The sequence below is a fragment of the Saimiri boliviensis genome, chromosome 19, assembly GCF_048565385.1.
Source record: "Saimiri boliviensis isolate mSaiBol1 chromosome 19, mSaiBol1.pri, whole genome shotgun sequence".
Classification (NCBI taxonomy): Eukaryota; Metazoa; Chordata; class Mammalia; order Primates; family Cebidae; genus Saimiri; species Saimiri boliviensis.
The window spans coordinates 39,335,035-39,362,999 of NC_133467.1; the positions used below are offsets into that span (position 1 = coordinate 39,335,035).

A 27,965-nucleotide genomic window follows, 5' to 3' on the forward strand; every position below is an offset into this window, starting at 1 on the left:
CTCCTTTTCCTTGCACAATGTTATTTTCAGTGCTGCCTTTGGACTTAAGAGTGAGATTCATTGATGAGAATTTAAGTATTTTAGGCTTGAAAAAAAATTCATCTCCCGCTTGGTCATTTCTGTTATAAGCAAGGAGATTAAGGGCATGAATAGGATGCTGACTTATCTTTGCCTTCAGTATCTCTCCCCCTCTTCTCCACACACAAAAATGTGCTCCAGACTGCTCTTCACATCCTCCTTCAGGGCGTATCCTGGATCTAAAGACTGGAACAGTGAAAAAGGAAGGTCAGCAGTCTTCCATGAGAATGTGTATGGGCTCAAGGAGATCATTTATTTGCCGAATGAGGTGAGTGTCAAGCTGAGGATCGTGATTTGGTATAGGAAGAATCTTATTTTATTTTATTTTTACCCATGCTAGTGTATGGTATAGGAATAATCAAAAGCTGAGAGTTTTATTTCTGTCAGAGGAGTTAAGTTGGATTAGCTCCAGTGGATTAAATTTAACTCTCAATACCCAGATGGATTGTAACATAGAATAAAGTATTCGGTAAGAGGACTAACGTTTCTGAACATGCCAGGCACTATGATAGGTGATTTATGTCTGTCATCTTATTTCATCCTCACAATTGTCCTGCAGGGTAAGCTTCATGGTTACCATTTTGCAGACAGAAAAACAGATATAAAGACATGAACTTGGCTGGGTGCAGTGGCTCAAGCCTGTAATCCCAGCACTTCGGGAGGCCGAGGCGGGTGGATCACCTGAGGTCAGGAGTTTGAGACCAGCCTGGCCAACATGGTGAAACCCTGTCTACTAAAAAAATACAAAATTAGCTGGGCTTGGTAGCGTGTGCCTGTAATCCCAGCTACTTGGGAGGCTGAGGCAGAAGAATTGCTTGAACCCAGGAGATAGAGGTTGCAGTGAGCCAAGATCATGTCATTGCACTCCAACTTGGGCAAAAAAAGCAAAATTCTGTCTCAAAAAAAAAAAAAAAGAAAGAAAAGAAAAGAAAGAAATGAACTTCCCACGATTACATAGTGTTTGATACAGGATTTTGTTTTAATTCATGGTAGTCTGACTACAAAACTTGTGCTTTTTCCCCGTGAAAACGAAAGGTAATATCCATTTTCTCAGATCATTTATTCTTTTTTTTTAATTAGAAATTTGAGACTTCCTATGTCTAGAGTTAATATCCATTTTCTCAGGTCATTTATTCTTTTTTTTAATTAGAAATTTGAGACTTCCTATGTCTAGAGTTAGTGTTTAGTGTTTATAAATTATATACTGTACATTTAGGATTCTGTAGAAGAGATAGTGGTCCTTTCTTTTCTTTTCTTTTTTTTTTTTTTTTTTTTTTTTTTGAGACAGAGTCTCACACTGTTGCCAGGCTGGAGTACAGTGGCTCAGTCTTAGCTCACTGCAACCTCTGCCTCCCAGGTTCAAGCAATTCTCCTGCCTCAGCCTTCCAAGTAGCTGGGATTACGGGTGCCCACCACCACACCTGGCTAATTTTTTGCATTTTTAGTAGAGACGGAGTTTTACTCTTTTGGCCAGGCTGGTCTTGAACTCCTGACCTCGTGATCCACCTGCTTCGGCATCCCAAAGTGCTGGGATTACAGGCGTGAGCCACCGTGCCTGGCCCGATGGTGGTCCTTTCTGTACAGATACAAAAGGCATGTCATGGTCATGAAATTCAGGTTATGTAATGGAAATTGACTACATTGTACTGAGAGGATGGTTGCTAGAAATTATGGGTAGGATATTAAAGGTTTCCTTGGGGAGTCACAAAATTGAACATTAGGTGGTTTAGTGATTTATTTATTTATTTTAGACAGTGTTGCTCTGTTGCCCAGGCTGGAATGTAGTGGCGTGGTCTTGACTCACTATAACCTCTGCCTCCTGGGTTCAGGCGATTCTCATGCCTTGGTTTCCTGAGTGGCTGGCCTATAGGCACATGCCACTGTAGCCGACTAATTTTTATATATTTAGCAGAAACAGTGTTTCACCATGTTGGCCAGGCTGGTCTCGAGCTCTTGACCTCAAGTGATTTACCTGTCTTGGCCTCCCAAAATGCTGAGATTACAGACCTGCACCTCTGCACCCAGCCTGGTTTAGTAATTTAGAGTAGCTTCTAGATTCGGACTGCTGGATTTTGTTTTAATCCGTATTATTTTATGGATTTGAATTCTAGCTTTGATGCTGTCTTCTGAAACCTTGGATGATTACATGACTACATCATCTCACATTGGAGATAATACTGACCTTATAAAGTTGTTATGAAGATTAGGTGAATTAATATATGTATAGATATTTAGAACAGAGCGTGATACATATTAACCCTATGGAAGTTTTATTTTGTTTTAAAGAATGGGGAGAGGGAAAGTAGCATTGAAGAAACTATCCCAACATGTGGACATGGCTAATGCAAAGACATAGGCAAGAGCAAGATAATAATGAAATGTAGCAATTACCTTAAGTTGTGGCTAATGTAGAGCAGGAGTAAGCAAACCACAGCCCTTTATTTGTAAATAACATTTTACCGGAGCATCGCCATGCCCATATTTTTACATATTATCTATGGCTACTTTCATGCTATAGATAGTTGACTAGTTTGCAGCAGACTGGCCCACAAAGCTGAAAATATTAACTATCTGATCCTTTACAGAAAAGGCTTACCAACTCTTGATGTTGAGAATATTTGCATTTGAAAAACATATGGAACATTTTAACTTCAAATTCTAGGACAGTTAAAAGTTCTAGAAATACCAAGCCTGATTTATCTTTATCCTTCCTTATTAGTAGCATTACCAATTTTCTATGTCTAATTGTATCCAGAGCCTGTTATTCTGCTGTTACGATGGAAAGTTCTTTAATAATGCAGCCTGATTGCTTTTAATCTCTTTGTTCTTTGAAACAGGTGTGGCAGTAGTGCTGTGGACCCAGTTTCTGTGAATAGGCTGAGCTTTGTGAGGAACAGATGCAGGTGAGGTCCTAAGCCAGGCGTCCCCAAACTTTTTACACAGGGGGCCAGTTCACTGTCCCTCAGACCGTTGGAGGGCCGCCACATACTGTGCTCCTCTCACTGACCACCAATGAAAGAGGTGCCCCTTCCTGAAGTGCAGCGGTGGGGGCCAGATAAATGGCCTCAGGGGGCCGCATGCGGCCTGCGGGCGGTAGTTTGGGGACGCCTGTCCTAAGCAGTGAAAACCAAAGGGATGGCCAAATACCTGTAGAGATCATCACTTTTTTACCTATCTTACTGTAGTCATTCCTTCAGCAGCCTTCACTTTCATCTCTCACCTCCCAGTTACTTTTTTTCTGGCAATATTTTCCTAAAACGTCTCCTGAAAATCCTGTTTAAGGAAGTTGCTCTTCTATTTTACCTACTTTTCTCCTACTGCATACCTTTTGTTACTTTACTTTGGCAAGGGTAAAATGTGGTGGTCGTTTTTAGGTGGGAAAGATGGTTATCCTGTTTTCTAAACTCCTAAGAGCCTAAACTTAAAGGAACTAAGCCAGCATTGCCCTTTGAGTTTTACTTGGTAGATTTTTTTTTTTTCTAACTCCTGTAACTCTTCTAGGAATGGACTTGGCTCTGTAAAGGATGGGGAACCTCACTTCGTAGTGGTCCACTGCACAGGCTACATCAAGGCCTGGCCCCCAGCAGGTAAGAAAGTGATGTCAGGGACCGGTCCGGGACGGCACGTCTGCCGGGGGTCTCTCGACCTGCAAGAGGGTCCCAAAACCTGCAAGAGAGCGTGCGCTTAAAGAAATAAAAAAAAGACAGAAAGAAAGCGGGGGTCTGGAGGGCTGGATAGGCTGTGCCTAAACAGCAGCCTTTATTTTTCAAAGGCCAGGAATAAATACACTTTCTTTGCTCTGGTTTACGGCATTGCAAGAGGAAATGCAAATCTATACCTTACATGGCCTATACAATAGAGAAGTCAGATACACAATCAGTGGTTGTAAAAAGTAATAGAATTTCCTGTGATCACAAAGCTTATTTACATCCAGACGTTATTCCTCATGGCTGCAGGTATTTTTGGTTTGATCCTGTTTTAGAACTCAGATGTGAAAAGGTTTTCTGGTTTTGCTCATCAGAATATCTTTTAACCAGATTCTCCTTTGTCTGCTCCTGACTCAACTTATCTCAACTCCCCCATTCAGGAGTCTCTGAGCCTGGGATCAAAGCCATCCTGTATGGTGGCATTTGCTTTGCAAATATCCCCACAGCTAAACCATTATCTAGGGTACAAGGCAGTCATGCAAGTAAAGAAAAGGTTAGGCCAGGCGAGTTGGCTCACGCCTGTAATCCCAGCACTTCGGGAGGCCGAGGCGGGTGGATCACGAGGTCAAGAGATCGAGACCAACGTGGTCAACATGATGAAACCCCGTCTCTACTAAAAATACAAAAAATTAGCTGGGTATGGTGGCGCGTGCCTGTAATCCCAGCTACTCAGGAGGCTGAGGCAGGAGAATTGCCTGAACCCAGGAGGCGGAGATTGCAGTGAGCTGAGATCGCGTCATTGCACTCCAGCCTGGATAACAAGAGCGAAACTCCGTCTCAAAAATAAAGAAAAGAAAAGAAAAGGGCTTTTCACAAGATGGCGCCGAAAGCGAAGAAGGAAGCTCCTGCCCCGCCTAAAGCCGAAGCCAAAGCGAAGGCTTTAAAGGCCAAGAAGGCAGTGTTGAAAGGTGTCCACAGCCACAAAAAAAAGAAGATCCGCACGTCACCCACCCTCCGACGGCCCAAGACACTGCGACTCCGGAGGCAGCCCAAATATCCTCGGAAGAGCGCCCCCAGGAGAAACAAACTGGACCACTATGCTATCATCAAGTTTCCGCTGACCACTGAGTCTGCCATGAAGAAGATAGAAGACAACAACACACTTGTGTTCATTGTGGATGTTAAAGCCAACAAGCACCAGATCCAACAGGCTGTGAAGAAGCTCTATGATACTGATGTGGCCAAGGTCAACACCCTGATTCGGCCTGATGGAGAGAAGAAGGCATATGTTCGACTGGCTCCTGATTACGATGCTTTGGATGTTGCCAACAAAATTGGGATCATCTAAATGGAGTCCAGCTGGCTAATTCTAAATATATGTATATCTTTTCACCATAAAAAAAAAAAAAAAAAAAAAAAGAAAAGAAAAGAAAAGGTTAAAGCTATTCTTAAAGAAAGAATCATAAAGATTAAAAGCAGAAACTGGTTGCTGGTAGGGAGTCACTTGGTCTAGCAGCACCGCATAGTTTAGGCCCAAACAATATCGTGGTTGATACTAGAAACTGATCATCCATCTTTCAGTTCCTTCTTCCCGATAGCTCGACTGCCTCCAGTAGGAAACTGTGTTTGGGATAAAATTCACCGTATAGTGAGACCCATGCCTTTTGGGGGTCTCAAACGGGAATGTTCCCCACAAAATGAGATAGTAAATATTTCCCCTTGGTACATTTGATTCCTCACAGAGTCCATGAAGCTAATATTTATTGTATACCTGGTATATGAAATGTACTTTCATATAAGATGAAAGAAAATAGGAAAAGAAAATGCACAATCTTTCCCTTCCATTATTGAGCTTTTATTCCAGTTGAGGAGATAGATTACTCAGACTGGAAAATAATATTGGCTTGTGTCACAGAATGTGGTTTTTAAATGCACAAATTTATATGAACATGTGTTCTAAGCATTTGTTGCAAAGAAATGTAGACATCGAATGCAGTTAACTTGAGAAAGCTTTCTAAAGTTAAAGCAAGACTTTGAGGGAAAAGAGGAAAATGCCTTTAGATACTGTAATAACTTATCAAGAGAATATTCTCTGCAAAAGCTTTAAATCAAGCTTTCAGCAGATTAGCTTTATTAGAATTTGAGGTCAAACAAGGAATGTGAGAGAGGTGATTGGGTTGCAGGATCAGCGTTTTAAGCTGGCTTATCAGTTTCCAAATCTTAGCAACTTTATTCGCTGCTGCATGGGTATTATTGGAAAATAGGGGTTTTGGGGAGACAGAGACTAAGAAAAGAGAAGCAAGGTGATATGTCTTGGAAAAAGAGGTTAAACTTTGGACATGGAAAAACCTGGGTAGGATTCCTGTCATTGTTGTTTATTAGTGGCATCACCTAGGGTAAGTTGCTTGACCTTTATAAAGCTGTTTTCTCATCTGTACTTCAGAGATAGTTCATCCTATATAGGGTTTTTGTGAGGATTAGATTTAATTTAAGGAAAGCATTCAGCCCAGTGCCTGACATATGGCAGGTACCCAATAAAAGTAGTTAATGTAACTTTTAAAAATTTAACTGAGGTGGTAATGACATTTGAACTACTTAGTCTATATACTGTATAAACCATACATTTAAAGTATGTGATCTTTCTTACCTCTGTGTATCATCAAGGAACACTATTTTTCTGGATAAAAAGAACATAACTATGCAAAAAAATAGGGGAGAAATGCAGTCTTTTTCCCTTTCTGTGTAAAACGTTGATTTCTCTCTTTTCCAAGGTACATGAATAACTGTTGATGGTATAACTGCATTTTGGGTTGTTTGCTAACTTTGAAAGTCACAGATTGGGCAAAGCATATATTTTCTGCCTGTAATGTGGTCATAGAATGGATGTCTTCATATGTACCTGATTTGGCCAGCATAGTTTTTTTTAGAATACTTTGGGTAGGACTTGTATTTTCCAGTTTACTATAATTAATATGGGTAAAATGTAGGAATTAATATATATGTAAATACTTAAAACAATGACTGGCATATATGTTACATTTTATATGATTATTTATTCTTATCATTTATCATTCTCTATTGCTTTATGCTTAGCCTCTTCATAACTGATCTATTTTTGTTTGTTTGTTTGTTTTTTGAGAGGGAGTCTCGCTCTGTCACCCAGGGTGGAGTGCAGTGGCAGAACTCGGCTCACTGCAGTCTCTGCCTCCTGGGTTCAAGTGATTCTCTCACCTCAGCCCTACTCAAGTAGCTGGGATTACAGGCATGCGCCACCATGCCCAGGTAATTTTTGTATTGTTAGACTGGCCTCGTCTCCTGACCAACCTGAGCTCTTGACCTCAAGTGTTCTGCCCATCTCGACCTCCCAAAGTGCTGGGATTACAAGCATGAGCCACTGTGCCCGGCCCATAAATAGGTCTATTTTGAATCTTGTCTGAGTTAGAAGGCATTTGAGTTGGAGGTCACTGTTAAATCTTTTAACCTCACGTTTTTGAAGGTGTTTCCCTCCCAGATGATGACCCAGAAGCTGGCCAGGGAAGCAAGTTTTGCCTAGTGGCCATTGGCAGATTGCAGGCAAGTATGAATTTTCCATGTTTATGTCCCTTTCAATTAGAAACAGTCTTCAGGACTCATTTCTGTTAATTTTCCTTTAATTTCTGAATACAAATAAAGAATTTTATCAAACTATAAAAATTTGAAGGAATACGGCATTTATCGTGACCATTGCTGTTCTTGGATTTAAGTAGAAGTTGAAGAGTGTAAGAGAAGGAAGATCTTTTCTCCCCTTGTCTTTTTTATTTTTAGCTTTACCATGCTTAATTTTCTATTTCCAGTTAATTTCCTTTGCCCCATACAAATGAAGAAAGATTCTTTTCATTTTATCATTACCTGACTAACAATAGAAAAGTAGAATTATTTTGATTCTTTTCATAAGTATAGCTAAGTTTCGTGGTTACTTATACCATATTAATCTGAGTAATGAGCTCAGCCTAGCCAGATGAAAGTATGTGGATTATGGGTTGAATAAATTTTATTCTTACTTTATTAACTTGGTAAAGTGTACATACGTGGGAGTAGAGCTAGACCTTATGCCTTGTCTTAATTGTGATTGTCACTTTTTTTTCCTTTTTGGATAAAATGTGAAAGTTTAGAAGTTCCTAAAACTGGTAATCTTAGTCTATGCAAAAGACCACTAGGAGATAGGAAATGTGTATGTAAAGAATGGTATCATTTGACCTCATTTTCATCTCTTCACTCTCAGGTAACTAGTTCTCCCAACTGTACAGACATGAGTAACGTTTGTCAGCCAACAGAGTTCATCTCCCGACACAACATTGAGGGCATCTTCACTTTTGTGGATCACCGCTGTGTGGCTACTGTTGGCTACCAGCCGCAGGTGAGGAGCTGGAGCTGTGCATCACTAATACTTAGATCTCAGTTTTCCTTTGGCTATGTTGAGATTATGTAATCAGATAATTCCTAAGATAGCCAAAACATACCAACCTCAGCTGAGAAAAAGAGATAATCATATTCTGTTAGTACCTAAATTGATTTTCAGGTTCCTGTTAAGACTATCATCTCATCTAGAGAAATATGGCTTGTGAAAACAGATGGGAGAAGCAGGTACAAATATGTATTTGTTTTTTGTTATTGATATTAATACAGATAATTATCCAAAGGTACTCATATTAATTAGTTATACCAGTATAGCCACATTTAGATAATTCATTTAATTATCTAAATGAGTAATAGCCCATAAAACATGTAGATTTAGCACCAGTTATTATAATTTACTCATGCAATAGACCAGTTAGCCATCCCTGAATTGATTCATCATACGAGCTTTTAAAACTGTTGGGGGAAGGAGGGACTTCTGGCTGTGGCTATGTGAAAGAATTTGGTGAAAAAGAGGTCTTGAAAATAAAGAACAAGGAGAATTTACACTACCTGATTTAACACTAACTATAAAGCTATTATCAAGACAGTGTGGTGGTGTAAGGCTAGATATGTAGAGCAATAGACCAGAATAGAGTCTATTCTTTTTTTTTGAGACAGAGTCTTGATTTGTTACCCAGGCTGGAGTGCAGTGGTGTGATCTGTGCCCATTGCAACCTCCGCCTCCCGGATTCAAGTGATTCCTCTGCCTCAGCCTCCTGAGTAGCTAAGATTACAGACACATGCCACCACACCCAACTAATTTTTGCATTTTTGTAGATATGGGGTTTCACCATATTGGCCAGACTGGGCTTGAACTCCTGACCTCATGATCCTGCCCACCTCGGCCTCCCAAAGTGCTAGAATTACAGGCATGAGCCACCATGAGTCTATTCTTAGACTTGTCAACTCATTTTCAGCAGAGGTGCGAAGACAATTCGATGGATAAAAGAAGTATTTCTAACAAATGGAACAATTGGATATCTATATGCAAAAAAAAAACAAAAAAAACCCAAAATGAAAACACATAGATCTTACCTCATATACAAAAATCAGCTCAAAGGTCTAAATATGTAAGAGCTAAAGTTACAAATAGACTTCTAGGAGAAAATCTTTGTGATTTCGAGTTAGACAAAAGATTTCTTACATAACACTGAAACCATGATTCACAGAAGAAAAAATGATAAATTTGATGTAATTATAATTAAAATTTGCCCTCTTTAAGGATATTAAGAAAATGAAAAGACCAGACATAAATGGAGAGAAAATAGTTACAAACCATATATCTGAAAGAAGATTTGTACCGGGAATATATAAATAACTCATTAAGACAGACAGCTGGTACATTAGGAGAAATACCTAATATAGGAGACAGCAGGGGATGGACGCAGCAAACCACCATGGCATGTGTATTCCTATGTAACAATCCTGCACAACCTGTACATGTACCCCAGAACTTACAGTATAATAAACCGCTGGTTAAAAAAAGGGCACAAGCCGGGCGCAGTGGCTCAAGCCTGTAATCCCAGCACTTTGGGAGGCCGAGGCGGGTGGATCACGAGGTCAAGAGATCGAGACCATCCTGGTCAACATGGTGAAACCCCGTCTCTACTAAAAATACAAAAAATTAGCTGGGCATGGTGGCACGTGCCTGTAATCCCAGCTACTCAGGAGGCTGAGGGAGGAGAATTGCCTGAACCCAGGAGGCGGAGGTTGCGGTGAGCCGAGATTGCGCCATTGCACTCCAGCCTGGATGACAAGAGCGAAACTCCGTCTCAAAAAAAAAAAAAAAGGGCACAAGAGTAAATATGGGTTTATGCATATGAAAAGACACTCAACATCTTTTTATCATTAAGAAGGTGCAAATTAAAATCACAATGAGATGCCACTATATACCCACTAGAATGGCTATAATCAAAAAGTATTGGTGAAAATGTGTAGAAACTGGAACCCTCATACATTGGTGATAGACATGTAAAATGGTATAGCTACTTTGCAAAAGCATTTTGGCAGTTTCCCACAAAGTTAAACATACCTAAGAGAAATGAAAACATGTTCACAGACAGATTTATACACCGTTGTGTACAGTTCATATCTGTATTATTGATAATAGCCAAAAAAGGAAACTATTTAAATGTCCATTAATATTTTGTAAACGAATACACAACTATGTTATATCCATGTTGGAATACTACTGAACATAAGTAAACTACTGATAATGCAACCATATAGATGAACTTCAAAAGTACTATGCTCGGTGAAAGAAGCCAGACCCAAAAGACCACATATTGTGTTGTTTTATTTATATGAAATTTCTAGAAATGGCAAAACTAGAGAGGCAGAAAGCAGATTTGTGGTTGGCTGGGGAGGGGAGTGGGAGCAGGGATTGATTGCAGATGGCACAGGGAACTTTTTGGGGCAGTGAATGTGTTCTAAAACTGGATTGTGATAATCATCGCACAATTGTATAAATTCAGTAGAAACCATCAAATTGTACACCTAAAATGGGTGAATTACAAATGTAAATTATATCTAAAATTTATAATCATTAAAATAAATATGTAATATTCTGAAAAAGAAAAATGTTCTAGAAGCTAGCTATGAACAGATTCTATCTTCTTTTAGTAGATTTCATCTTTTGTTTGTTTGTTTGTTTTTTCTCCTCCACACTTAACTACAATCTTAGGATTAAAACAGAAATAAAATCCGGGTCCCCAGCTGGTGGACTACACCAGTTACATGACCATAAAAATATGTATCTTACTCTTCTTTCTCTCTTCTAGGAGCTATTAGGAAAGAATATTGTAGAATTCTGTCATCCTGAAGACCAGCAGCTTCTAAGAGACAGCTTCCAACAGGTAACTTTTTTCCTGGTTTGGAGCTGAATAAATATTTATTATATTCACTCCATAAATATTGACTGCTCATTAACTAAACACTGTGGCAAGCACTACAGTTTTAATATTCTTTAATACTTAATCTGTATCTTAAAGGAATAGAAAAGGACTAATACTTTGAAATTATAGATAATGCCCAAGATATTTCTGTTTGGGCTTTGGCTATTTTACTATCTTGTATTCAACTAACTGTATACAAGGAGCTGTCTTTAAGGTATTTAAACTATTGGGCCAGGCATGGCGGCTCACGCCTGTAATCCCAGCACTCTGGGAGGCCTTAGCCTCACTTGAGGCCAGTAGTTCAAGACCAGCCCGACCAACACAGTGACACCCTGTCTCTACTAAAAGTACAAAAGATTAGCCAGACATGGTGGTGTGTGCCTATAATCTCAGCTACTTGGGAGGCTGAGGCATGAGAATCACTTGAATCCGAGAGGTGGAGGTTGCAGTGAGCTGAGATTGCGCCACTGCACTCCACCTGGATGACAAAGCTAGACTCTGTCTCAAAAAAAAAAAAAAAAGAAAAATTATTGTATGCCTCACTAAGCTTGTAATAGAAAAATTCATTTTACGCTTTTTTTTTTGAGACGGAGTCTCACTCTGTCGCCAGGCTGGAGTGCAGTGGCACGATCTCACCTCACTGCAACCTCTGCATCCTGGGTTCAAGTGATTCTCCTGCCTCAGCCTCCTGAGTAGCTGAGATTACAGGCACATGCTGCCACGCCCGGCTAATTTTTGTATTTGTAGTAGAGACAGGGTTTCAGCCTGTTGGCCAGGATGGTCTTGATCTCCTGACCTTGTGACCCGCCCACCTCTGCCTCCCAGAGTACTAGGATTACAGGTGTGAGCCACCACGCCCGGTTTATACAGTTCTTTATGGATAAGTGAGAGTTATAAGGAATTATTTAAGCTGACTGTTACTGTCATTCTCAGGCTCCAGCTCCTGAAAATATCTGTTGAATTTTATAGACAGCTTTCAATAACAGTTTTTACTTTGTGTTAGACAAGTTAGTTAACCTCTTTCTCAGTAGTGTCCTTATTGATACAATGAATATATTAATAGTACCTAAATTCTGACAGTTGTTGGAAAGACTAAATAAGATAATAAATATAAAACACATCACCCAGTATTTGATACATATAGTATTACAAAATAAGTGGTTAGCTTCTGATACTGTTGTTTTTTAATTTTTAGGAATGTAGAGTTAAAAGATTATTTTCTATTCCATGAGACTAGTATCTAAAATAACCTAAAATTGGCTGGGCATGGTGGCTCAACACCTGTAATCCTAGTACTTTTGGGAGGCTAAGACAGGTGGATCACTTGAAGCCAGGAGTTTGAGACCAGCCTGGCCAACATCTTGAAACCCCCATCTCTAGTAAAAATACAAAAATTAGCTAGGTGTGGTTGCTTATGCCTGTGATCCCAGCTACTTGGGAGGCTGAGGCATGAGAATTACTTGAACCCAGGAGGCAGAGGTTGCAGTGAGCCAAGATTGCACTGCTGCACTCCAGCCTGGGTGATAGAACAAGACTAAAAATGAAATAAAAAATAAAATAAAATTACTTAGTTTCAAAAAACAAAGCAAAACAAGACTAGAGCCAACTTAATTTTATTTATGGAAACCTCTGTAGATACTGTGAAAACAGATACTCTCATCTGGGATGGTGACTCACACCTGTAATCCCTTGGGAGGCCAAAGGTGGGAGGATCATTTGAAGTCAAGAGTTTGAGACCAGCCTGGGTGAAAACCCATCTCTACTAAGAATACAAAAATTAACGGGGCATGGTGGCGCACACCTGCAGTCCCAGCTACTCAGGAGGCTGAGGCAGGAGGATCACTTGAACCCCAGGAGGCTGAGGTTGCAGAGAGCCGAGATTGCACTACTGTACTCCAGCCTGTACAACAGAGCAAGACTCCATCTAAAAAAAAAAAAAAAAAAGCCGGGCGCGGTGGCTCAAGCCTGTAATCCCAGCACTTTGGGAGGCCGAGGCGGGCGGATCACGAGGTCAAGAGATCGAGACCATCCTGGTCAACATGGTGAAACCCCGTCTCTACTAAAAATACTAAAAATTAGCTGGGCATGGTGGCGTGTGCCTGTAATCCCAGCCACTCAGGAGGCTGAGGCAGGAGAATTGCCTGAACCCAGGAGACGGAGGTTGCGGTGAGCCGAGATCGCGCCATTGCACTCCAGCCTGGGTAACAAGAGCGAAACTCCGTCTCAAAAAAAAAAAAAAAAAGAAAGAAAGAAAGAAAGGAAAGTAAAAGACAGATGTTCTCCGGTTGCAGGGGAGAAATCGGATTGAAGAGCAGTATGTAAGCTATACTCAGTGTCATTAAATTTACCAAATATCTAGTATAGACTTCTAAAGCTAACTCAGAGTATCTTTAGTGGACTTCCCAAGGGAAGTAGGGAAACAGTCTTTTTCTTCCTGTAAATAAGTATAAATAAGTATTATTTTTATTTGACTAGAATAGTATTAGGTTGGTGCAAAAGAAATTGCATTTTTTGCCTTTTTTTTTTTTTTTTTTTTTTTTAGTGCAATGTGTTTTGCACCAGCCTAATAAGAAAGCATGAGTCTCAGGCCGGGCGCGGTGGCTCAAGCCTGTAATCCCAGCACTTTGGGAGGCCGAGGCGGGTGGATCACAAGGTCAAGAGATCGAGACCAACGTGGTCAACATGGTGAAACCCCGTCTCTACTAAAAATACAAAAAAATTAGCTGGGCATGGTGGCGCGTGCCTGTGATCCCAGCTACTCAGGAGGCTCAGGCAGGAGAATTGCCTGAACCCGGGAGGCGGAGGTTGCGGTGAGCTGAGATCGCGCCATTGCACTCCAGCCTGGGTAACAAGAGCGAAACTCCGTCTAAAAAAAAAAAAAAAAAAAAAAAAGAAAGCATGAGTCTCTGAGAGGAAGCGTGAGAAATATGCCTCCATATTTAATCACTTAGTTTTTACTTTCTCATTTTGTTTTAATACTGAAAAATACCGGTGCTTTGAGGATAATGGCAAGAGTTTCAGGGTTGTAGAAATGGGAAAATTTTTATTTATTTTTGTAATGAAAATTTTCTATGAGTTCCACTGATGCATGAAAACTTTTTCAGGTTGTGAAATTAAAAGGTCAAGTGCTGTCTGTCATGTTCCGGTTCCGGTCTAAGAACCAAGAATGGCTCTGGATGAGAACAAGCTCCTTTACTTTCCAGAACCCTTACTCAGATGAAATTGAGTACATCATCTGTACCAACACCAATGTGAAGTATGTATCATAGTGGAGTATGAAAAAGCTGTTTTCCTCTGCTCTCACAACACAAAATACTTCTGATGCCCAATGTGAGGGGTAAAACAATCAAGCAATAACACAAAAATTAGCTGGGCATGGTGGTGTGTGGCTGTAGTCCCAGCTAAATCTGGAGGCTGAGACATGAGAATTGCTTGAACCTGGGAGGTGGAGGTTGCAGTGAGTAGATTGCGCCACTGCACTCCAGCCTGGGCTACAGAGGGAGACTCTGTTTAAAAAGAAAAAAAATCAAGCAATCACGTCTGCAGTGAATACCAGCTGATTGTCCTTCTATTCAATTCAGTTCACTGTCTGCTTGAAGATAGCATTAGATCTCCTAATTTGTAGATGCAGTCTCTCCCACTTCTGTTGCCAATTACAAGCTCCAGGTTGTTTTACCTGTGCACCTGACCGAACAGCTGTTTCCCATGACCACCCTACTTGGGTTCTGTCAGTTTGCTTGAACGGCTCAGGGAACATTTACCTTTGTTTACCAGTTTATTATAAAGGATATTACGAAGAATACTAGTGAACATCGAAGATGAAGAGATAGATGGGGCAAGGTAAGGAGGAAGGAGCACAGAGCTTTTATACTCTTTCTGGGTGGGCTGCCCTCCAGGGATTTCCATGTGTTTGCCTATCAAGAAGCTCCTCAAACCCAGTCTTTTTGAGTTTTAATGGAAGTTTTATTATGTAGGCATGAATGATTAAATCATTGGCCATTGGCAGTCACCTTAACCTTCAGTTCCGTGCCCCTCCATGAGGTTGAAGGTTAGGGCTAAAAATCCCAACCCTCTAATTTTACCTTGATCTTTCCAGAGACAAACCCCTATCCTAAAGCCGCCTAGGGGTTGCCAGCCCTCAGTCAACTCACTAGCAGACAAAAAGACACTTATCATACTGAAGATTCCAAAGATTTTAGTTGGTATAAATCCAGGTCCACTTACACATGGATTTTTTTTCAGTAAATGTGTTGGAAAAAATTTTGGATATTTGTGACAATTTGAAAAACCCTGAAATAAGCTACATAGCCTAGACTTATTGGAAATAAATAGAAAAAGTTAGACATGTCATGAAAGTATTAAATATACGTAAATTGTAATCTTATCATTTACTACCTTAAAGTATATAGAAATCTATTATAAAAAGTAAAAATGCTGGCCAGGTGAGGTGGCTCACACCTGTAATCCCATCACTTTGGGAGGCTGAGCTGAGCAGATCACTTGAGGTCAGGAGTTTGAGACCAGCTTGGCCAACATGGTGAAACCCCATTTCTACTTAAAAAAAAAAAGAAAATACAAAAATTAGCTGGGCATGGTGGCACGTGTCTATAGTCCTCGCTACTTGGGAGGTTAAGGCACGAGAATCACTTGAACCTGGGAGACAGAGGTTGCGGTGAGCTGAAATCGCACCACTGCACTCCAGCCTGGGTGACAGAGTGAGACTCCGTCTCAAAAGAAAAAAAAATGTTATCACAACCTATACATACACACAGACTATATATGGTACTATTTGTAATTGAGAGAAATGTAAACAAATCTAAAGATGCAGTTTTAAATCATAACTTCATAAAGTTAACTGTAATACGTACTGTATATTGTAATAATTTTATAGCCACTTCCTGTTGCTCAGTTGTTGCCAGTCTGCTTAAAATGCTGTATGATGCTAATCATGTCTTCATGAGCAATTCTCTCCAGTAAATTGCATATTGTAGTGAAAAGTGAAATCTCTTGGTTCTTGTGTATTTCTCATCATGTTTAGTGAAATACTGTAAACCTTTAATAACGCTTAGGAACAATATGAAGTGCCACTAGTGATGCTGCAAGTGTTCCCAAGAAGCAGGGAAAAGTCATGACATTGTAAGAAAAAAGTGGGCTGGGCACAGTGATTTAAGCCTGTAATCCCAGCACTTTGGTAGGCCTAGGTGGGCGGATCATAAGGTAAGGAGTTCAAGACCAGCCTGGCGAATATGGTGAAACCCTGTCTCTACTAAAAATACAAACATCAGCCAGGCATGGTGGTGGGCGCTTGTAGTCCCAGCTACTTGGGAGACTGAGGCAAGAGAATCACTTCAACCCAGGAAGCAGAGGTTACAGTGAGCTGAGATTGAGACAATGTACTCTAGCCTGCGAAGTCTCAAAAAAAGAAAAAAGAAAAAGGTGAAATGCTTGATTTGTACTGTAGAATGAAGACAGCAACTGTGGTTGCTTGCCACTTCGTATAGATGACTCATAAACAGATAATATAAACTTGTAACGATAAATACGGTACAGTGCTGTAAATGTATTTTCTCTTCCTTATGATTTTCTTAATATTTTCTCTAGCTTTATTGTAAGAATACAGTATATAATACATACAACATACAAAATGTGTTAATCAACAGTTTATGTTATTGATAAGGCTTCTGGCCAACAGTAGGCTATTAGTAGTAAAGTTTTGGGGGAGTCAGAAGTTAACAGTCGAAATTTTGACTGCACAGGGGTCGGTGCCCCTAACCTCCGTGTTCAGCAATCAGTTGTATTTCATAATATAACACAGGCATTTTCTTTTCTTTTTTTTTTTTTTTTTTTTTTTGAGACAGAGTTTCGCTCTTGTTACCCAGGCTGGAGTGCAATGGTGCGATCTCGGCTCACCGCAACCTCCGCCTCCTGGGTCCAGGCAATTCTCCTGCCTCAGCCTCCTGAGTAGCTGGGATTACAGGCACGCGCCACCACGCCCAGCTAATTTTTAGTATTTTTAGTAGAGACGGGGTTTCACCATGTTGACCAGGATGGTCTCGATCTCTTGACCTCGTGATCCGCCCGCCTCAGCCTCCCAAAGTGCTGGGATTATAGGCTTGAGCCACCGCACCCAGCTAGGCATTTTCTGATGTTGGGATTTCTAATGGACCAACTCTTCGTAGTGTTATTAAGCTGTCCCCTTATCCTCTGCTTTTCAAGTATTCAACACCATTAGTTTGAAGTTTCTCATTTTCCAGCTTAATAGGATTAGGGATAGTTGATCAGAGTAGAGTAAATTTTATTCCCAACCCCTCCCCCACCCCCCCACCACAGACAGGGTCTCACTCTGTCACCCAGGCTGGAATGCAGTGGCATGATCATGGCTCACTGCAGCCTTGACCTCCCAGGCTCAAGCGATCCTCCCACCTCAGTCCCCTGAATAGCTGGGGCTACAGACGTGCACCAGGATGCCTGGCTAATTCTTGTATTTTTTATAGAGATGGGGTTTTTCCATGTTGCAGAGGTTGGGCTTGAACTCCTGGGCACAAGCAATCCATACTCCTTCAACTCCCAAAGTGCTAGAATCACAGGTATAATGCACTGCACCTGGGCAGAATAAGATTTTACAAACAATAATTCAGAGACTAGGTCCTGAAATGGAAGGGTTTATATTTCAATTCTATGTATCAACCCATTCTGAAAAGGATTTTTGTGGGCCGTGTGGTCTTTATTGCACCTACCGTGCGCTGCTGCAGCATGAAAACAGTCATAGACAAATGGAAGAACGGGGCTGTGTTCCAGCAAATCTTTCTTTACAAAAACAGGCAGTGGGCCTTATTTGGGCTGTTTGCTTTAGAGCATAGCTACATCCTCCTGTTTTATTAGTTACTGTTCCTCCCTTTTGAACTTTTCTATTTGACCTTTCTTTCTCAGCTTCTTTTTAAAAAAGTTTTATTGAGATATATTTCACATGTCATACACCTCACCCATTTAAAGTATCCAGTGTTTTTTAGTATATCACATAGTTATGTAACTCTTATTGCAATCTAATTTCAGAATATTTTCATTCCTCCAAAAGAAATTTTAGATCAGTTAGCAGTCATTCCCTCTTCTTTCCCCTCCCTCTCAAGTTTGGTGTAACTATGAATCCGTTGTCTTTAGGAATTTGTCTATTCTAGGCATTTCATATAAATGGAATCGCAAGACTATGTAGTTCCTTTGTAACTGGCCTTTCACTTAGTAAAATGTTTACAGAGGTCATCCATGTTGTAGCATGTATCAGTACTTTATTTCTTTTTATTGCCAAATATTTCATTGCATGGATATGCCACATACTATGTTTCATTAATGGGCATTGGGTTGTTACTACTTTTTGGTTATCAAGAATGCTTTCATCTATAAAATAGTGATAAGGAGCTAAAAAAATGCTTTCATGAATATTTGTATACTAGTTTGTGTTTGGATATATGTCTTTATTCTCTTGAATTCCACCCAGGAGTGGAATTGCTGGCCACATAGTAATTCCGTTTTACCTTTTGAGGAACTGCCAAACTGCTTTCCAAAGCTCCCCCATCACTACATTCCCAGGAGCAATGTACAAGGGTTTTGGGTTCTCCACATCCTTGTTAACACTCATTATTGTCTTTTTTTATTATAGCCATCTAGTAGGTATCAGTTGTCAGGTTATCACTTTGCCATTTGATCTTTTTTTTTTCTGTAGAATTGGTCTTGAATCCAGCTCTTGAAAATCAGATTATGCCTTCTTAGCAAGTATGAATAATACCTAGTGACAACAGTATTGTCCAATTCAGTCATTAGAACTTTACTTCTTTGCTAAATAACTTAATATAACACAATGGATTGAGTTAGAAATTTTTATTAACTTAGAACTCAAGTGGAAGGCCATGGTTATTGTAGCTTTTTTTAAATTTTTTTGTCTTTTTGCCTCTTTATATTATACAACAGGCATCATTTTTGTGTTTCCATTTTGTTTAAAATTTTAAAAATTTAAGTCATTTTAAGGACTTGAATTTCTGGAAATAACTGCTTTCTCCATGTTTATGTATCATTTTCCCTACCATGATTAATTTTAATTAGCTTTTAGAGTTTGTTCGTTTGTTTTATTGAGACAGGGTCTCACTCTGTCACCAGGCTGGAGTGCAGTGGCACTATCTCAGCTCACTGCAACCTCTGCCTCTGAGGCTCAATCAATCCTCCCACCTGTCTCCTGAGTAGCTGGGACTACAAGAGCCCACCACCACTCCTGCTAATTTTTGCATTTTTTGTAGAGACGGGGTTTCACCATGTTGCCCAGACGGTCTCAAACTCCTGAGCTCAAGTGATCCACCCTGCCTCGGCCTCTCAGAGTGCTGGATTACAGGCGTGAACCACTGTGCCTGGCCAGTATTTTATTTTTAAATAAATATTTTTATAGAAAATGTGGAAAGTATTGAAAAATACAGAGAGAAGGAAAAACAATTTCACACTCCAGGTAGTCTTTGTTAATGTATCAGTGTATATATTTTCAGTTTTTTACCTATGCTTTAAAAAAATACGGACTATGAATGTATATAACAACCAGGTTTTGAATACCTAGAAGGATTTAGAACCCAGCAAGGTGACCCTTTGTGCCATAGGACATAGTTTCTACTTGCTGAAACTGACATCATAGGTTAATTGTAGGATTGGACTTTAATGAAGGATTTATTGATTGTTCCACCTATAGATGAATCTGTAGAGCTTTACATACAGAATCTGATTCTTCTCTTTCTGTCTCCCCCTTCTCCACTTCCATCCCTTGTTTACTGTCTCCTCTGTTTTCCTAGGAACTCTAGCCAAGAACCGCGGCCTGCACTCTCCAACGCAATCCAGAGGCCACAGCTAGGTCCCACAGCTAATTTACCCCTGGAGATGGGCTCAGGGCAGCTGGCACCAAGGTAAGAAAGGGTGAAATAATCATTTTTTGAGCAGTCACCCAGGGGGTGGTCATTTGCAATCCCATATATTTGTTTGTTTGGTTGGTTGGTTGGTTAATTTTTTTTGTTTTTTGTGTTTTTTTTGAGACAGAGTTTTGCTCTCATCGCCCAGGCTGTAGTGCAGTGGCCCAAACTAGGTTCACTGCAACCTCTGCTTCCCGGGTTCAAGCGATTCTCCTGCCTCGGCTTCAAGAGTGGCTGGGATTACAGGAGCCTGCCATCACCCCTGCCTAATTTTTTGTATTTTTAGTAGAGACGGGATTTCGCCATATTGGCCAGGCTGGTCTCGAACACCTGACCTCAGGTGATCCACCCATCTCAGCATCCCAAAGTGCAGGGATTACAGGTGTGAGCCACCACACCCAGCCTGTTTAATTTTTTTTTTTTAAGGTCCTTTTTCCAGATTCTTTAAAAAATGTTCTTTTTTCCTATGTCTCTTCTCCACTGTCCTTTGACATATAGGCAGCAGCAACAGCAAACAGAATTGGACATGGTACCAGGAAGAGATGGACTGGCCAGCTACAGTCATTCCCAGGTAAGTTGTGTCCTCTTTTTCTTTGAAGAGGATAGAGAGTAGTTACTTAGGAAGTGTCCTCCAGTACTAGTTAGAATCTACATATGTTATTATATGAATTTTAGGTTTATTAAATTGTCATGTTAAATCTTTAATGGTTATTTTTATTATTGTATTCCACAGGTTGTTCAGCCTGTGACAACCACAGGAACAGAACACAGCAAGCCCCTTGAGAAGTCAGATGGTTTATTTGCCCAGGATAGAGATCCAAGATTTTCAGAAATCTATCATAACATCAGTGCAGGTATGTTTCTTTCTCACTATTCTTTTAAATTCTCATTTAGATCACTTACTGATGGGCATGCCACTGCCCAATCGGTAATCTTCCGATGTTTTTCCACTTAATCATAATACCACCTGAGTAAATAGGAACTTGCTGAACTAATATACTACAGCCCCTTGACTGGCCCTCCCCCAACTCCTTTTGGTCCACAGATCAGAGTAAAGGCATCTCCTCCAGCACTGTCCCTGCCACCCAACAGCTATTCTCCCAGGGCAACACATTCCCTCCTACCCCCCGGCCGGCAGAGAATTTCAGGTGAGCCCCATATATATGTGCTGCTTTACAGGGCCCTGAGGGATTCAGCTGATGAATCCAAATTTTATTCTTCCCTTGCTTTCTCTGGTTATTTCAGAAAAAGCAGTGAAGCGTGTAGGGCCTAGGATGAGGCAAACGAGCTGCTTTTCTTCCTCCTGTTTCTTTGCATTTTCCTATTGCCATGTACTAGGCTCCATTTCTGTGTGTCCTGGTCAGTGTGTGACTGTCAGTCTTTCTTGTCTTTTGCAAATTGTTATCAAATTTTCCTTCACCTGCAGGAAGTCAAGGGGATCTAGGGATAGCACTAGATTGTCCTTTGATTCCTAGCTTCTATAATAAATCTATCGTTTTAATCCTTTACCTCATTTGTTCACTCCTAGGAATAGTGGTTTAGCCCCTCCTGTAACCATAGTCCAGCCATCAGCTTCTGCAGGACAGATGTTGGCCCAGATTTCCCGCCACTCCAACCCTACCCAGGGAGCAGCCCCAACTTGGACCCCTACTACCCGCTCAGGCTTTTCTGCCCAGGTAAAACTTATCATCTGTTTGTTCCCTGTGTACTATTTTTGGTTTTTTGGGGGCTTTTTTCCATATGTAGAATCACTGTTTTCTGTTTTAACTACCTTACCTTCTCCCCAACCCCTATCCTCCAGTTTCCAGTTTTCATCTTTGTTGAGAGGAGCTAATTTAAAATCACAGACAATAAAAAAAATCTCAGTAGAGTCTGTGGTTTTCACATTTGTTTTGGAGTAAATTCTAAGATGTTTCCTCTTTGTTTAGGACTACGTAATACAGGAACAAAGGAGAAAATTAATGACTAACTTACAGTGATGTCTGTTTACAAAAGTGGAAAAATTCTTGTGTATATAATATAATGCACAATAAATACATTGTCTAAAGAAAGATTCTTTAATATTACTATATATTTATGTTATACAAGTAATAGTTTTAAAAAGCCAAAACCAAAAGTAGGCTCCAGAATGTTATATGCAGTATGATCTCAATTATGTACAAAATGCATGAGAAAATAAAAACTGGAAGAAATTATCCAAACATGTTAACCAATTATGAATGATTCTTTTCTTTTTATTTTCCTTCACTTTCCAAATATTCTACAATGCATATATAACAACTCTTGTGAGAAAATAGTTTGTATAAAAAATATACTGTTAGGAACAAATGAATGTAGAACAGACTGAATTATGGTGCAGAGTATTTTTTCTCTGCATATAATTTTTTTTTTTTTTTGGAGACTGAGTCTCGTTCTGTCACGCAGACTGGAATGCAGTGGCTTAATCTCAGCTCACTGCAACCTCCGCCTGCTGGGTTCCAGTGATTCTCCTGCCTCAGGCTCCCAGGTAACTGGGATTACAGGCATGCACCACCATGCCTGGCTAATTTTTGTATTTTTAGTAGAGAGGGGTTTCACCATGTTGGCCAGGCTGGTCTTGAACTCCTCGCCTCAGGTGATCTACCTGGCTTGGCCACCCAAAGTGCTAGGATTACAGGCATGAGCTACCCTGCCTGGCCTGCATATAATTCTTCACAGTTATGAATGCCTCTAGTTTTATATAACTTTACAGTTTATAAGATGCTTTCATTTAATTCTTACAACTTTTATTAATCCCATAGTTTGTTGCTTTTTGTGCTTTTATCTCAGCTGCCTAAAAAATAGTGTCAAGAGAGATTGAGAGTAATTAGAAGAAACACAGTAGGAAATAAGTGATGAAATTCATTCAGAAGGATGCGGGGATTGACAGTGTTGACTCTCATGGGCATGGTATGTGCAGTGATGTTAATTCTCTGTTTGTTCTGTATCCCTTCTTCATCTCTCTTTAGCAGGTGGCTACCCAGGCTACCGCGAAGACTCGTACTTCCCAATTTGGTGTGGGCAGTTTTCAGACTCCATCCTCCTTCAGCTCCATGTCCCTCCCTGGTGCTCCCACTGCATCACCTGGTGCTGCTGCCTACCCTAGTCTCACCAATCGTGGATCCAACTTTGGTGAGTCCAGACCACAAGGAGAGTAACAGGAAAATCTCACCAGTAAAGAGAAAGGATTCTGGGTGCACTGACCTAATTGTAGGGAAATGCAAGGTGACAATCTATTTAGAATTTAAAACCTACTCACATGAAAAACGATATTTTAGCATATATAACAAAGTCATGTAAATTTTTATATATTTAATAGTATGCAGATTTAATCTAAATGAGCAAAGGACTCTTTGGAAAGGCTGCCTGGGGAAGAAAAATTAATTTAGGCTGAGTTTTGACTTGTGGAATTAGTACACAGTGGAATTGTGTAAATTGGAGTTGTTTATTCTTCTTGCTGTATTTCTAGCCCCTGAGACTGGACAGACTGCAGGACAATTCCAGACACGGACAGCAGAGGGTGTGGGTGTCTGGCCACAGTGGCAGGGCCAACAGCCTCATCATCGTTCGAGTTCTAGTGAGCAACATGTTCAGCAATCATCAGCACAGCAACCTGGCCAGCCTGAGGTCTTCCAGGTAAGAGGGTGAAAAGATTTTCGAAAATTAGAAGCTGGAGGCCGGGCGTGGTGGCTCAAGCCTGTAATTCCAGCACTTTGGGAGGCCGAGGCAGGTGGATCACGAGGTCAAGAGATCGAGACCATCCTGGTCAACATGGTGAAACCCCACCGCTATTAAAAATACAAAAAATCAGCTGGGCATGGTGGTGCGTGCCTGTAATCCTAGCTACTCAGGAGGCTGAGGCAGGAGAATTGCCTGAACCCAGGAGGCGGAGGTTGCGATGAGCCGAGATCGCGCCATTGCACTCCAGCCTGGGTAACAAGAGCGAAACTCTGTCTCAAAAAAAAAAAAAAAAAGAAAAAGAAAAGAAAAGAAAATTAGAAGCTGGGAGATACAGAGTCAGGGAGGAGGAGAGACAGTGAGGAAAGGATGCCTGGATTGAGGTGTTTGGCGGGGGGTAAATGTGAGAAGACAGAGAGGGATAAATTTAGGGATCACTGTCAGTAATTGAAAGGATTGTGGAAGCTAGATGCAGTGGTGCTTATGCCTATAATGTCAGCCCCTTAGAAGGCTGAAGCAGAGGATCACTTGAGCCCATGAGTTCAAAGCCAGGCTGGGCAACTAGCCTGATCCTGTCTCTGTCAAACAAACCGAAAAGTATCAATTGAGTATGATGCATACCATTTAACCAGAACAGACAAATTTAGCACCATAGGAAGATGCCAAAGAAAGTTACTTTAGGGCCGGGCGCGGTGGCTGAAGCCTGTAATCCCAGCACTTTGGGAGGCAGAGGCGGGTGGATCACGAGGTCAAGAGATCGAGACCATCCTGGTCAACATGGTGAAACCCCATCTCTACTAAAAATACAAAACATTAGCTGGGCATGGTGGCACGTGCCTGTAATCCCAGCTACTCAGGAGGCTGAGGCAGGAGAATTGCCTGAACCCAGGAGGCGGAGGTTGCGGTGAGCCGAGATCGCGCCATTGCACTCCAGCCTGGGTAACAAGAGCGAAACTACGTCTCAAAAAAGAAAAAAAAAAAAAAAAAAAGAAAGTTACTTTAGCTCGTTCAAATAGTTCCACATACCTAAGCCACAGTAGCTTTGGGTTTAAAAGAGACAGAATGATTAAAAATAAAAAGTAGTGCTCACTTCAGCTGCATTTATACTAAAATTGGAATGAATATAGAGAAGAATAGCATGGCCCCTGTGCAAAGGTGACACAAAAATTTATGAAGTGTTCCATTTTTAAAATTATAAAAATGAAAAGTAAATGAAATAGAACAGCTGATTATAGCCATAATGGTCTATTTACACCAGTCCTGAGGGACTGCAAGAGTGAATGGAGTAATCTTAGGCAGGACAAAGAAAGAGCTGATTTAAAGCAAAGACTGAAAGAAAGCAAAACAGGTCTCGGTGAAAAACAAATAGGACAAGAGACTCCATCTGTGTCTATAGGGGGTTATATGAAATACAGCAGGCAGATTTTTCTCCCTTTGAAAATATTGAGGACCAGGAAAAGGAAAAAGGTGGAATTGTAGGAGGAAGACAGAGGGATTAGGAAAAAAGGCTGCGATCTAAAGGAGTCAAATTTGCTGGAAGGAAGGCAGGCTAAGAGCTGAGCATAGCGAAGACTCGGGTTCAGGGATGATAATGGAGGGGAATAGTGGAATAAAACTTGCTAAGTTTAAGAGATCAAGGTGTGTGACCCAAACTTAATCTTTTTCTTTTATCAGGAGATGCTGTCCATGCTGGGAGAGCAGAGCAACAGCTACAACAATGAAGAATTCCCTGATCTAACCATGTTTCCTCCCTTTTCAGAATAGAACTATTGGGGTGAGGATAAGGGGTGGGGGAGAAAAATCACTGTTTGTTTTTAAAAAGCAAATCTTTCTGTAAACAGAATAAAAGTTCCTCTCCCTACCCTTCCCTCACCCCTGACGTGTACCCCCTTTCCCTTCTTGCTGTTCCCCTACTCTTTTGCCTTTCTGAGGTAACATTTATAGAAGAAATGGAATGAATCTCCAAGGCTTTTAGGACTCTGAAAATTTGAGGCTGGGTGAAGTTAAAACACCTTTCGTGTGTCTCCTGACCTGAAGTTGTGTAGTGATGATTTGTGCTAAGATTGAGAGACAGGTTAGAAGAATCTGACATCCACTGTTTGCCTTGGATAGTATGACTTGTTTTTGAAAAGAAATTCTGAAGAGAGTGGAGGAGAGGAGAAATGTCCTCATATTTGAGGACCGTGAAACATGGTAGGTATATATGGGGCTTTAGCAAGTGAGCATGTGAGCAACCCCTCTGGAAAGAAACCTAAGTGAGAGAGTGTGTGTGTGTGTGTGTGTGTGTGTGTGTGTGTGTGTGTGTGTGTGTGTGTGTGTGTGTGTATGCGCTTCTGTATTTCACTCTCCCTGTTAGGGAATTATGCAAAATTTGTCCCAGATTTTATCTTTGTCTTTCTGTGTACTTTTCAAAGAGTCCTAAGGAGTTAAATCTTCCAGGTATTTTTCACTTAGTATTGCAGCCAAAGAATATTTAAATAAATGTCTTTGCTGCGCTTGCATCCATGCCCAGCCAATATACAACTGTAAAGCACATATAGAAAGTCTGCTGCTGATACGGTTGTCTCTCATCAAACACATTCAGTGATAAAGGTGGGTTACTCCTGCTTTTGGTGCTCTCACCTTACCTGGAAGATCTGCAAACTTTACCAAAATAGGCTGGCAAGATAAACACTTTCTGAAACCCAAGACTTGGCCATAAAGATAATGCTGCATTTTTCTGTCAGAATCACATATGTGTGTTCTGTGGAGGATATTTCTGCATGGAAACTCAACTTCTTGGATTAGCCGTCCCAGTGAAAATCCTCACTGTTGGAGTATAAACCAAATACAAAGCTCTCTTGCAAAGTAGCCTCTTTTATCCCGTACTCAAAATACCCAGTTTAGCAAAAAACAGATTGAAGTCTCTGTCCCTAGAGGTTTTTTCTCTTTGCTCCCTCCAATCTTGAGATTGGGTTTTGCTTTAGAGTGCAATTACAATGATTTCGTGTGATAGATGGAGCCTGGACGCCTATCTCAACAGGGTCATTGGTAATTAAATATAGCCATATAAATGCAGATACAGGTTACTACCATCACCCTTCACCTTCCTCAGGTAGCAGTCATAGATATCAGCTTTTTTTGTTTTTTCTTTTTTTTAATTGGCTTTGGCCAGTAGCTAAAGTGCAAGACTGAATTAAAGAGATGATACATTAAATGTAGTCATAGGGGACTGAGGAGCAAAGGTGGCCTTGGAGAGGCCAAAGGAATGTCCGTTTGCTGGGTTTCCCTCCCTTTTGTCTCCAGTCTGGTGCCAGGTAGTGGAGTAAAAAAGGAGACAGTTTATTTTTTTATTCTATGTGCACACTTACAGTATACATATATATTTATATCACAATTTACGAAACCAAAAAGTTGAGTTTCCAGTGGAACCCTTGTTTTTAAATAATCGACTGTTTTTAAATGTGATCAGGACTATAATATTGTACAGTTATTATAGGGCTTTTGGGGAAGGGGAGGATAGGGAGAAGATGCTCTGGGGGTTTTGTTTTTGCTTTTCCTTCAGGGTTTTATTTTTGATTGTTTTATTTTCTTGTTGGCCATTTCTGTATTGCTGGCATCTGTGCTAAGCCTTACAGTGGCAAAAATAATGACATGTAGCAAAGATTTTCAAACAAAATATTTTTTCCTTTTGTAAACTTCCTTGTGTTGTGTGATCTTAATTGCGGCTTTATCATTCCTTTCCAGTTCATAAACAACAAGCACCCACAACTAGAGGAATCTATTGCTTAAGCTCCAGACATACAGACATAAGGCACACTGTGTCTTTAATTCCAGGAATCAGAAATCATAGGGTTCTGATCACATTGTACTTTTCCCCATCATTTGTCCTCCTGATCCTGACACATTCTGAGTAACGTCAGCAGGGACGCTCTGACCATGAGGTGGGGGTTTGGGATGGGCGATGCCCAGGTTCTTGGGAGAGAGGGTAAGAGTTGGAACTTGAAACCACTAAGGCACATCTGCATGTCTTCCCCCAGTATGTCCTCTTCTGGATTAAAAGGAGTGAAATTTAAACCGTTCAATTCTGGACCTGGTTTCCCCTCTAGGAGACTTAGGTTTGTTCATTAGCAACTTTTTTTTTTTTTTTTTTTTTGAGAGACAGAGTCTTACCCTGTTTCCCAGGCTGGAGTGCAGTGGTGCAATCTTGGGTCACTGCAACGTATGCCCCCTGGGTTCAAGCAATTCTCCTGCCTCGCCTTCCCAAGTAGCAGGGACTACAGGTGTGCGCCACCATG

The 27,965-nt window shown here is 40.7% G+C and overlaps 1 protein-coding gene, 1 non-coding gene and 1 pseudogene across 8 annotated transcripts in view; all 3 read left to right on the top strand.

The window, feature by feature from the left end:
* ARNT (aryl hydrocarbon receptor nuclear translocator) overlaps window positions 1–27,365 on the top strand; it is a 69,128-nt gene extending 41,763 nt beyond the window's left edge. For 3 of the 6 annotated variants that reach the window (XM_039459798.2, XM_039459802.2, XM_074389612.1), the window contains 15 exons: window positions 220–346; window positions 2,916–2,981; window positions 3,580–3,665; window positions 7,222–7,298; window positions 7,987–8,121; window positions 10,943–11,017; window positions 14,161–14,312; window positions 19,879–19,989; window positions 20,491–20,563; window positions 20,726–20,846; window positions 21,038–21,140; window positions 21,521–21,668; window positions 22,980–23,142; window positions 23,480–23,646; window positions 25,363–27,365. In XM_039459798.2, the coding sequence (XP_039315732.1) occupies window positions 220–346; window positions 2,916–2,981; window positions 3,580–3,665; window positions 7,222–7,298; window positions 7,987–8,121; window positions 10,943–11,017; window positions 14,161–14,312; window positions 19,879–19,989; window positions 20,491–20,563; window positions 20,726–20,846; window positions 21,038–21,140; window positions 21,521–21,668; window positions 22,980–23,142; window positions 23,480–23,646; window positions 25,363–25,452 (1,694 nt within the window). In that variant the 3' untranslated portion in view covers window positions 25,453–27,365. The remainder of the gene's footprint in view (window positions 1–219; window positions 347–2,915; window positions 2,982–3,579; window positions 3,666–7,221; window positions 7,299–7,986; window positions 8,122–10,942; window positions 11,018–14,160; window positions 14,313–19,878; window positions 19,990–20,490; window positions 20,564–20,725; window positions 20,847–21,037; window positions 21,141–21,520; window positions 21,669–22,979; window positions 23,143–23,479; window positions 23,647–25,362) is intronic. The other 3 variants (XM_039459799.2, XM_039459801.2, XM_039459800.2) reach the window with 3 other exon arrangements.
* LOC120360121 (large ribosomal subunit protein uL23 pseudogene) lies at window positions 4,497–5,159 on the top strand (annotated as a pseudogene). Its single transcript, XR_012514979.1, has one exon. The product of XR_012514979.1 is annotated as a large ribosomal subunit protein uL23 pseudogene (transcript).
* On the top strand, window positions 24,771–24,878 carry LOC120360224 (U6 spliceosomal RNA). Its single transcript, XR_005576801.1, has one exon. It is a non-coding gene; the product is annotated as a U6 spliceosomal RNA (small nuclear RNA).
* Window positions 27,366–27,965: the final 600 nt, after the last annotated feature.